The sequence below is a fragment of the Rhopalosiphum maidis genome, chromosome 4, assembly GCF_003676215.2.
Source record: "Rhopalosiphum maidis isolate BTI-1 chromosome 4, ASM367621v3, whole genome shotgun sequence".
NCBI lineage: Eukaryota > Metazoa > Arthropoda > Insecta > Hemiptera > Aphididae > Rhopalosiphum > Rhopalosiphum maidis.
This window is the reverse complement of record NC_040880.1, coordinates 27,405,635-27,417,457: the sequence shown is the minus strand read 5'-3', so window position 1 is coordinate 27,417,457 and position 11,823 is coordinate 27,405,635. Positions and strand designations below refer to the sequence as shown.

Below are 11,823 nucleotides of genomic sequence, written 5' to 3'. Positions count from 1 at the left end.
TTTTTCGGAAAGAACATTTGTTTTATAATTCTTGTATATATAAACAGGGTGTCTACAGGGCCCTGCAAAGTCTTCAATTCCTTGAACTTAATGGCCGAGTTTTGACATACAAGTACTGGACGAGGTCTAAAATCTCTTCCCACAACCTAATTGCCAATTCTTCTGGATCATTTACTTTCCAAATTGATACATTCTTGAAGTCTTGGAAATTATTTATTTCCACAGACATTTACAACAATTGGATATTATATTTTAAAGTGATGTTCTTGTTGCTCTTCAATCGAAACTGTCTTTAAATTATTCTTTCAATTTATATTAAATTATGTTTGCGATTGTGTTAGCCGACAGTTAGAAGATAATGGCATACATACACACTGCACTTTACAGATTACGTTACGTTATAATCAGTTCAAAGTTCAAGCCTGAAGATGAACATGTTCATATGGTAATAAATAATACTAACAACAATTTGAAATAAATTATATATATATATATCTATATACCTCCTACTTACAAATAAAATATTTATGGTCTAAAAGTATAACTCACAAATCTTAATAAATAATTATATGATTTTATACAACACTAAAACTTATAAATTATTTCTTTGTTCATTCAAAACAAATGTAAAATTAAACATTTTATGTTAATGTGTGATATAATATATCAATTAAATAAAAATCTATAATATATTAAAATTATGAAAGTAAAATTGTACAGTTTTCGTACAAATAACATTCAGCTTATTGACAAATATAAAAAATCAATCAGAATATTTTCACTACAAGTTAAATAAACGTTAATAGTTATTTTAAAATGTATATTTGTACATTAAATATTACACACGAGTTCTTTTCTGCGATATTTTTAAACCGTGGGTTATCAATGGTGGGGCTATTCAAATATTAAATAAATAAAATTAACATTTACTATTAGGCTAGAAATTACATAAATAAATTTAGTTTTTAAATATTCGAACGATAGCATAGTCATAAATTGTGTTTTGGTAATTTAAGTAAATAAATAATGTTCAAAAAAAAACAAATATAATATTATTAAATATTTAACTTAAACGAAATTGGTATAAAATAAATTGTTCGTTATGATATACTCTCAGATCTTTATTTTTAACATAATTGGCTCTTATCAGTTATACATTCATATTATGGCCTCGTTTAATAAGTAAGGTAATAATTTGTTTCTCAATTAAAATTAAAAATATAAGATAAAATTAGAATAAGTAAGAAAAAAATAGAAAGAGCCAGCCTAGTTGACAGTCTATAGTGAATATTCTTTGGGTTACTTCTTGATACGTGATTTAACGATGAGGAATAATGACTGATTTTGATTGTGATGAAGTTATTAAAAAAATTAGTAGATAGTAGTAATTTAATGTCTTTGTACGCGTGGTTGGCTTACCCTACTACCGACGACTGACAACCTTCGCGCACAACCACATTAATATTGCCTTGAGAGTTATTTATTTTGACTCGAAAGGAAAATTCTACGTTACGGTAAAATAAAATCGAAATCATGAATGAATTGCAAACGAATGATAAAAACAACATATAAGCAGCCATGTTTACAAAACTACAACGGATACGATAAGTTGTCGGCGGGATAGAGGGAAACAAACAGAAAAATAGGGTGGTGGCGAAAATAATTACAATAATAATAATAATAATAATAATGGTGGCGGAGACAGGACGAGATCATCATGTGTCAAAATCGTCTTCTTGTTGACTGGAAAAATATGAAACAAGCCCGCCGAATTCGCTGTCCCCGCCGGTCGCGGCCGACTGTTGCGGCGGCGGCTGTTGGTGTGCCGCGCCGGGCAGCAGAGCGTGTTCGTGCAGCGGCGGCGGAGCTACGACCACGTTTCGGAACGGTATCAATGGTGGCGGAGGCGGAAGCGATGCACCGGCCGCAGCGTAATCGATCGGATACGGCGAGTAACTGGTCGACGACGGCTGTGGCTGTGGCGGTGGCGGCGTCGACGTTGGCGCCTGGTATATCTGTTGCACCTGGGGCTGCGGCGGCGGCAGGTAGGCGGCCGGACCGGTCATCTTATTGACCGCGGTCCGGTACGGGACGGGCACGGCGGAAAAACCCACGTCGCCGGCGGTTCGCGGCACCATGGTCTTGAACACCCCCGCGGCCCCGGGCACGGTCACGGGCGGTCTGACGAACGCGGGTGACGGCGGGACGACGGTGGACACCGTCACTTTGGTGGCGTCCGGTGCGTAAGGGTAACCGGCACCTCCCCCGTAATCCACCAGAGGGTTGGGCGACGGACACTTTTTCGGCTGGTGCTGCGGCCGTTTACGCTTGTCCGGAGATCCGTGTGCCGGGTCCACGGCGGACGGCGGCTCTTGTTTGTCTAGTCGCTGGACAACGGCCGGTGGCAACAGTCGCGGGTGCGGGTTGTGATGTGGTTCGGCGACCGGAAGATCGGATGACAATGATGACGCCGGTTCCCTAATCACAGATTGTACAACTGCAGGCGGCGGCGGAGGTTTCGCGACGGTTGGATGTACCACGTTACTCGGAGCCGGGCCTGATGAGGCTATCGCCGGTTTTGTGTCAACTTCTTCCTCTTCGTCCTCGTCCTCTTCTTCCTCGTCTACAGCTTCATCTTCACCAACGTCATCGTCGTCCTTCTCCTCTTCATTACTGGCCACCGCATCGTCTTCTTCCACTTCCAAGGTATGGTCTTCGTTCTCGACTTCTAATTCTTCGTCGTTCAATACGTATTCGTCTTCTTCATCACTTGCTACTTTACGCTTTTTCGTTTGGACTTCCTAAAGAAAAGTTGTTCCACTATAGTATTATCCACTATTGTTTACCAATAATTATATTATACATTATAATATAATTTTACCTCTTCAGAATCGTCGGATTCAGCGTAAGTTATCTGTCGTCCTCTTGTCCTTCTTTTGGGTTGGCCGTCGAAGTCTGAATCCGAATTCATACCAAACTTGATCTAAGTACAAAAAAAATTCTAGAAAACCTTCCAAAAACAAATTGCACATTTATTATCATTTATTTAATATAATATGTACCGACCGTCGATTTTTTAAATTTTCGAGCACCATTATTTTCACTGCGTTTTCTTTTAGACCCTTTGGCGGCTGGTTTGGACGATAATGACGAAGAAGAGTAGGCATTAGTACGTTTTTTTTTTCTTTTGCCCCATGTTAAGTCCTCTTCTTCGCTATTCGATGAATCTGACCAAGGTCTCGATCTTTTTTTTTTTGAACGTTGATCGCTTTCTTCACTCGAATCGTCATTGACTATATTAACAAAGTTAAAACATGGTTATAATGTATAATATTAATCACTCAACAGTACTTTATAATAATGACTTGTTTAATATTTTATTGCTTACTAAAATCGGGGTCAACTACATTTTTGCGGTTCCGCACAGACCGTCTAGTTGGTTGTGGTCGTCTTTTGACAGAATCGTCACTATATTCGCTCAAATCTTCCTCGTAATCATCGTCCCCATCTCTAAAATTAACAAACATCTTTTCCTTTATAAACAGATATTAATTAAATTTTAATATTGGACATACGAAGGTCCTTTGAAGTCTTCGTCTGAACCATCGTCTGAACTGATATCAAGGTTTGTAAGCTTTTTTGATTTTTTTCGCCCCCTCAAATGCAACAGAGCAGGTGCTATTGGTGAATCCTCTCTATCCTTATCGTTTTCATCGTTATCAGAGTCATTGTTTTCATCATTATCATTTTTGTCAGTTTTTAATTCAGCAGATTTTTTTGCTGCAGATTCATCAACACCAGTCTCCTCCTAAAAATATTAAAATAATAAGTATTATAGAAAACTTTTATTTTAATTAAACAAATTCTTACCAAAATTGCTTCATTGATCATATCATCATAATCATTAAAACGGTAACTGACATTAGCTTGTCGCCTAGCTCTTAAAGTATACAACGGTTCTGAATCATAATCTTCTGATTCTGATTCTTCTTCATCATCTTCAGAAGACTGATGTACTACAGGCGATTTATCGGATTTAACTTCTTCTGTTTTTGATGATATAACATTTTGAAGACTTATCCCAACATATGCCAACCGTTTACGTCTCAATTCTTCATTTTCTCGTTTTTTAGATTCCCCATCATATTTTTTTAAAGTTTCTTTTAATGCATTCAATAGAGCTTGCTATAAAACAATTAGATGTTGAAAAGTAGTAAAAGTAGTTAGGGAATATAAATATACTAACATGACGACATGGTGGACAATACCAGTCACCATCAGGAATCACCATAAGTGGAGGGCGGAGACAAGATGCATGCCATCCTTGATTACATGTATCACATAACAAAATCCATTCAGGTTGATCACTTTTGTTACATTTTTGACACATATCGTCTTTTAATGGTTCTCCTTCATCTGTTCAAAATTAAAAAAATATATATATCATTCAGTTTAGTTTTATAAGAAACAGTCTGCATATTAATTTATAATATATAATATTCATTAAAACCTTTTTTATGAGCAGTTCGCGCTCTTTTTTCAGGCAAATACTCTTCATCTTCGTCATTAATATCTGATTCAGGAGAAAACTCATGATCTGAAATGTTAGGCTCAATTCCAGGTCTAGGAATTTCTTCCTCTTCTTCATGATCATAATCTTCAAATAATTCTATATTGTTTTCCGAAGAACTGCAAATATTGTTAACAATTTTATAAACAACAAAAATGTTGATCCAATAATTTAATATAAAAATAATATTCACATACCTGGATTCAGAATCAACATTCCAAGGATTCACCATATTGATTTTCTTCAAAGAATCAGATTTTCCTTTCCTTCTTTTCTTTTTGAATTTTTTAGATATAGGATCTTCTTCGTCTTCGTCATCAGATTCTTCTGCATTTTCCAACTAAATGAGATAAATACATTTTTAGTATAAAATATAAAGTTGGTATACACTTATATAAATTAATATACTTTTTTGGAAGATGTTGACCCTTTCTTTCCACCTTTATCTTTTTTCTTTGGACTCTTTAATGGTATATCAATATCATCATATTGTGTAGCAGGAATAAATTGTTCTTTTATCTTTATTTCAGCAATACGCCTTGATCTACGCACATTGTCATCACCAGCTGGTTCTGGAAACACTGTCACTTCTTCTGATATGGTGACAACTATTGAGATACAAATTTATATTTTAATACAATTCCAAAATTGAATGATTGTTATAATAAACTATAGATTATTTTGATGTGAAAAAAAAAATAAAACATACCTTTCTTTTGACGAGGTTTGTATGGTCGTTTTACTTTTTCTTCTGTAATACTACTATTTTCTTGCTTGACTGTAGTAACTTTTTTAGCCCTTCCTCTTTTTCCTAGTATAAAAAAATTACAATAGCAGTTTTAATAAAAAAATAAAATTAACCTAATGTAACTATAGAATGAAAGAAAATTTATCTTAAAAAATATTTACCCTTTTTCCGCCCAGGTCTCCCTTTCTTTTTTGGTATTTCTTCGGCTACTTCCTCTTCATCACTTTTATTATCTTCTTCAAAAGTTTGATCTACAGCTATGCTATAATCAAACTCTTCTTTAGCTGAAATGATAAAAAGCAAAATACTCATTATATTCATGTAATAAAAATAATATTTATTAATTATTAAGTAATAGATAGTCATTCAAAACAATAAAAAAATAAGTCAGAGAACTGAAATCAGGCTGTAACTAGAGCATTTATACACAATAGTGATGAATTATTAATGCTATAAATTTGAAAGAAAGGATAAATTATTGCATTCAAAAATTAGTTTTAGACAGACATTTCGTAGTTTCCAGCAATTTATCTTTATAGTTAAAACTGCTGAAAAACAAACTATTAAAGAACTAGTTACACTTGATTTATAATTAATAATAACTCTCCTTGGAACTTTTTAATTGTTTAAAGAAAAATAAAAATAATAATAATATATTCAAAACCTAAAAATTGTAATAATTATAAAACTAAATCAATACTTACGACTTTTATTAAATGTTTCTTGGTTAGTTTCATCAGAATTTTCACATGTACTCTCTTGAACAGGAGAAATAACAAGTTGCTCATCAGAAGATTTTATTATATTTTCCTCATCATCTTAAATAATTTTAAATATGCATTATTTCATCATTAATTGTTAGATTGTGATAATTAATTTTATTTCTATATTTAACTACCTTCAGAGTCAATTTCTATTTTGAGATTTTGATTTATTACATCTTTATCAAAATTAGTTTCTTTTTCTTTGTTTTCTAAATTCTTATCATTTTTTATTGATTTGTTGATGACATTTTTATCTAATAAAAGACATTTCAGTAAAAATATAGTAAAGTAACAAATAGAAAATGGTAAATTAAAAATTTTGATTTAAATTTTACACACATAAATATAAATAATTTCTATTAAAAAAATATAAATAACTAAATATTTATATATATATAATTTTTATAAAATAGACACATGCAAATTTTAATATGCATATAATTTTTATCTTACCACTGAGTGAATTATCAACGGCACTTTCTTCTTTAAACTCCATTAGGGATTCTGTTTTTAATGTACTATTTTGTACAGATAAATCATGCACAAGGTTGTCGTCTTTGTTACATGAAACTTTTTTCAAATCTTCTAAATTTAATTTTTCTTTATTATAAACATAAGTATCAGTATCATTTACAATTTTAAATAATTTTTGTTTTTCTTTTAAATCTTTGTTTTGTATAGTTTCATCACAATTCACATTTAAATCGCCCCGTTTTATTTCATCAGTTTTATATTGTTCTGTAGACATTGTTGATAATTCATAATCCTTATCACTTTTTGTTTCTTTAGTCAATACATCAAGGACTTCTTCCTTTTGATTTTCTGGTACACTTGAAATTATGGGTGAAATATTTTTTTCATTTTCTATCATTTTATCTTCTTTTAATACAGTTAAATCTTTCAAAACATCCTTACTCTTTAAATGTAATTCTTTTATTTTGACCTCAGATTTCACTGAATCAATTTTGTCTATTTCTGAATCAACATTAGATGATTCAGTGTTAGGACATTCCAACATTTCTTTAACATTGTCCGATTTTTGTAATATATTATTTAAACTATGTTTACTATTAAAATTGTTTGGGCTATCTATATTTACAACAAATGGTTTTTTTTCTTGAAAAACATTTTTTTCTTTTGTTAAATGATCTAGTTGTTTAATTTCAGTATTAATATAATTAATTGGTTGTTCATTTGCTTTAACACTATCGCTAACAACAGTCATATTAGTATCAATAATATTACTTATGTTATGTAATGTTTTCTTAGATTTATTAGTATTTTGATTATTGTCAACTTGTTTAGAGATTTGAGGACATTGATCGACATTGTCTGCTAAGGTTTGATCATGTGCTTTACTACTACTAGCAATTGAATTTATTATTGAGTTATCACTTTCAGTGTGTTTATTAAGATCACTATTAGAATAAGTAGAACTAGTTTCTAAATCATCAGTAATTTGAGTATGTTCAATATGTTCAGATACTTGTTTATCTGGTTCATTTTCTTCAACTAAATTATCATTAGGTTTTTCATCATCAATAATGGATTTATTTTCCAATATTTGATCGTCTGATATAGTACTCTGGTCAGCTAAATTTGATACTGATGTATCTAATATGCATGCTTTTTGCTCAACTACATAAGAACTTGGTTGGTCATTAATGTCATCATATTGGCCAATTGTGTTTGCAAATGATTCATTTGCTTTGATTGTTTCACATCTATTATCTAGTATTTTTTCTTCATCACTTTGACTGCTTTTACTTGTTGTTAATTGTTCATTTAATTGTATTTTATTATCGAGTGTATTTGTTTTAATAGGTTCACTTACTATTAGTTGTTGATCTATTTCCTTTTTTTTATTTTCTTCTAAGTGTTGATCAATATTGCACTTTGTGTTTTCTTCGAATTTCACACTCTGATTTTTTTGTTCTTCTACTTTTGTACTTGTGAAAATATCAGAATTGGTAAGGTCTGGAAGTAGATCATTAGTTTGATCAACTTCAATTTTGTTGCATTCAGTCTTGTGATCTGCATCATATGTATTTATTTTGCTACTGATTTGTGGTTGATTATCTTTATTGTGTGCAACAATTTCTGTCATACTGTTTATCTGAGACTCTTGAGGTTTAATATAACTATCAAATGATGTTGAACCATAAACACTTGTTGTATTATGTTTAATACTAGTTTCAGATTTTGTAAAAACTTCATTAGCTTTACGTTCTGTGATCTGAACTTCTTCTTCGTGGACTTTAATATTAAAAACTGATTGTTTTGAAACATTTTTACATGAAAATTCATTTAAATTTAAAGATTTAATGCCATGTGATGTAGTAGTATCAACTTCATCCAATTTTTCACTTTTATTTATTTCTTCATCATTCTTTTTATTTGTACATAATTCCTCATCAGTTTTCATATTTTTATTAAGTTCTTCAACTGATATTTTATTTTTTTTCGATTCTTCGATATCTTTGTTTGATTGGGCAACTTTTAATTTACTGTCATCAATACAAGAATCTTCTCCATTAGAAACATTATTAAAACATGGTACAGAATCATCACCAAAAAAAAAACCAGTTTTAGGAACAGAAACAATTTCTTCTTTGACTTCTTTAGATGAACTACAAATAGCTTCTATACTCCATAATTTTGGTTTTTTTACATCTTCAATTTTTGATGTATCATTTTGAGTATTTGTTTCATCAGGATTACCAGTATCACATTCCTGCCCAGAACCTTCACCTTTCACAATCATCACAGATTCTTCAATTTCTTCTCCAACGATAGGAATATTACATTTATTAGGTAAATCATCATCTTCATTTAATTTTCTTTTGAAATTAATTGGTTTATCAAGAGGATTTTCTTGTGAATCTAATTCATTTTTTTCTAATTCAACATTAGTTGATTCTGTAGTACTATATTCTTTTTTGTTATTTTCAATAATAAGAGAGGGTTTCTCAGGATTCAGACTTGAGGGTAATTCATTTTCACCTTCTGAACCAGTTTCTATACTATTACTATCTTCAATATCGTCGAGAGTATTATCTTTTGCTCCAGATAATTCATTTATAAGATTAACTAAAGTGCTTCGATCTCTGAAAATATATAGAATACATAATTTGAAAAAATATATAAATAAAAAATTAATAAAAAATTTACTTTGCTACGATTTCCCAAGTATCTTCATCAATATCTTCTCTGTAAACTCGAAGATTACATGCTCGATCAAACTGCACCCAATATGCTACACCTGATCTATCCCAACCTAGCGGTTGAGAATGAAGTGTAGAACTTTCTAATTTATTTATTTCGGACTTAAATTTAACATTACTGTCAAATTGTGCTTCAAAAAGAGTCTTGTGAAAAAATAAAAATTATATTAAAAGATTAAAAGATTAAACACTACATTAAAATATTAAATATATTACTTTTAAAATCCTTAATTTTAGTTTTACGGAAATTCCTTTGTATCCGTAGTTTTCTAATTCCCAAAATTCTGGTATAGAATATTCTTGACAAAATTTTAAAACTGCTCTTTCCCATTTATCTGCATTTACACTTTTTTTGACCCTGCGCAATAACTTTATATGCAAATCAACTAATGCATCTGGAACTAAAAACATAATTTTCTGTTAAGTAATTTTCTTTTAAAAGGGGAAATTCAAATGTATTATCTAAATCAAATTAGTTGAGTACTTATCACCAATAATACAAATGGCAACTAAGTTTAAAGGAAATAATTTTTATTTGAGCTATAAATTCTAATAACTCAGGTTATTTACATAATATCTTTGATTGAATACTTTTTTTTAAACTTATAAATCTGTACATTTTACCTTTAAGAAAAAAAAATATACCAAATTACACTGTATTTAAATAAAAACCCACTCAATCTAATTCTCTTAATAACCAATTTATTAGAACAATTTTAATTATATCAAATATCAAGTACCCAAAATAATTTATAATTAATAAATTAATTTTAAAATTAAAACTGATAACAAATTTCCTTATCATACTAATCAACTTATGATTTTGTGTATATTTTCATGTTATGTAAAACTATAAACATTAGAAAATTTTATTAAAATTTCTTCAAACACTAAATAATTATTCCGATTATTGTTAATAGATACTCATAAAACATTAGCCAATATTAATAAATTGTTTGAATAAACATACAAATTACTTAAAAATCAATAATATACCAGATTTTATCAACTTAAAGTTCAATTTTTTAATGTAAATATCAATATTTATACATAATATATTTGTATGTACATAATATATATTTATATATGATATACCTAGTTAATAGACATTTTATAAATAACACAAATGTCAATGTTATTAAAAACCACTATTGATTTATGAAGTGTTTAAGATGAATTTATTAAAAAACTACATTTTTTGTTGTTCACATTAATTTTGTTTAATTCAATGGAAAAAGTAATAGGTATATTAGCAAACATTGAATTTTATACATAATACGTATAGTTAACGAGTTAATAAACAATCGGTGTGTATATAATGTGTTTGTCTGTTGGATAACATTGACATAATATAAGCGTTTAATTAAATTAATAGAATTAACCAATTATGTATCTGATCGAGTAGTTCGGTGTATGCACCGAAAGCTAGTGTAAATCTACTGTATATATTGAGAAATGTCTGTACTTGTGTATATATTATGTAACGTCGTTTAACAGTATGCACAAGATAGTTAGTGACAAAGATTATCACGTTACCTTCAGTAGTGTTTTCTAACATTTCTTGTAGCTCTTGGAACGTAGGAATAGTAACACCACAACTGTCTCCGAACCGTTCGCAGAAAGCAAATATAACCGCAAAGTTAGGATCCGATGCGCACACGTCCTGTGCCTCAGCCACTGGTGAAGCGGTCATTTTAGGATTCGGCAATCCAACGAATGACGAAGTTACATTGTTTGGTACTCTGAATAAGGAATTTGAATTTTCGCGAACCAAAATCAAAACATAAATAAAAAACAAAACAAAATACCTATCACAAATACGTCCGCCACCATTTTGATATCCCACTTTTTGAACCGGAAAAAAACAGTGCTGCCATTGATACAACTACTAGTTTCACGCAAGATACTTCACGCTTTTTTTACTGCTTGTTAAATAATCAAATAATAATAATAATATTATTATTTATTATTGTTTGTTGCATAATATTGATATTATGATTGATATAGTGTAATATTTAGTTATGCTAACACATTTCAATTGTCCACAATTAGTGTATCACTGTACCGAGTGCACTAGTGCAGTACTGCAACTTGCACATAGTGGCGTACCTGAAGCTCTGCCGAGGGAGGGGCAACTTTAAATAATTTCGAAATAAAACAAAAAAATCGTAAACACTAAACAGATTACAGACACGTCAGATCTCGGACACCTGACACAGTCACTATCGCTGATGAAGTGACGAATAACGATTTACGATACGACCCGTCCAGTTGTCCTCATTTCTCACGATTACATCAGAGAATTATTGAATTATTCCTGTCTCTTAGACACCATAATTTATGTGACTGGCCATATTGTAAAGTTACTTTTTTTTACAAATAAGTAAATGACCAATTATTCGTTTTGATAGATTGTGGGTATGTACACCCCTTTGATATTTTTTTGAAAATAGCGTTTTAGATTTCAAATTAATATTTAATATATTATTTCATAAATCGGTATTATTAAAATGCAAA

General features: G+C 30.4%; 1 protein-coding gene across 1 annotated transcript; it reads right to left on the bottom strand.

Moving 5' to 3' along the window:
* Window positions 1–640: 640 nt before the first annotated feature.
* Window positions 641–11,120, bottom strand: LOC113551949 (remodeling and spacing factor 1). Its single transcript, XM_026954556.1, has 18 exons — window positions 10,843–11,120; window positions 9,523–9,707; window positions 9,254–9,450; window positions 6,536–9,189; window positions 6,217–6,336; window positions 6,023–6,136; window positions 5,480–5,602; window positions 5,280–5,381; window positions 4,979–5,178; window positions 4,768–4,910; window positions 4,511–4,689; window positions 4,247–4,416; window positions 3,871–4,185; window positions 3,576–3,808; window positions 3,389–3,510; window positions 3,067–3,293; window positions 2,882–2,983; window positions 641–2,801 (listed from the first exon to the last, which is right to left on the bottom strand). Exons 1-18 carry the CDS (start codon window positions 10,997–10,999, stop codon window positions 1,716–1,718), a joined length of 6,429 nt encoding a protein of 2,142 aa, XP_026810357.1. The 5' UTR covers window positions 11,000–11,120; the 3' UTR covers window positions 641–1,715.
* Between the last annotated feature and the right edge of the window lie 703 nt (window positions 11,121–11,823).

Excerpts from the sequence above, each read along its gene's own strand:
- LOC113551949 (XM_026954556.1), bottom strand. The coding sequence starts at position 10,999 with ATGACCGCTTCACCAGTGGCTGAGGCACAGGACGTGTGCGCATCGGAT. Across the intron at positions 5,179-5,279 it reads CAAACCTCGTCAAAAGAAAG|TTGTCACCATATCAGAAGAA; the intron begins GTATGTTTTATT and ends GTATCTCAATAG. Across the intron at positions 4,186-4,246 it reads ATTGTCCACCATGTCGTCAT|CAAGCTCTATTGAATGCATT; the intron begins GTTAGTATATTT and ends ATTGTTTTATAG.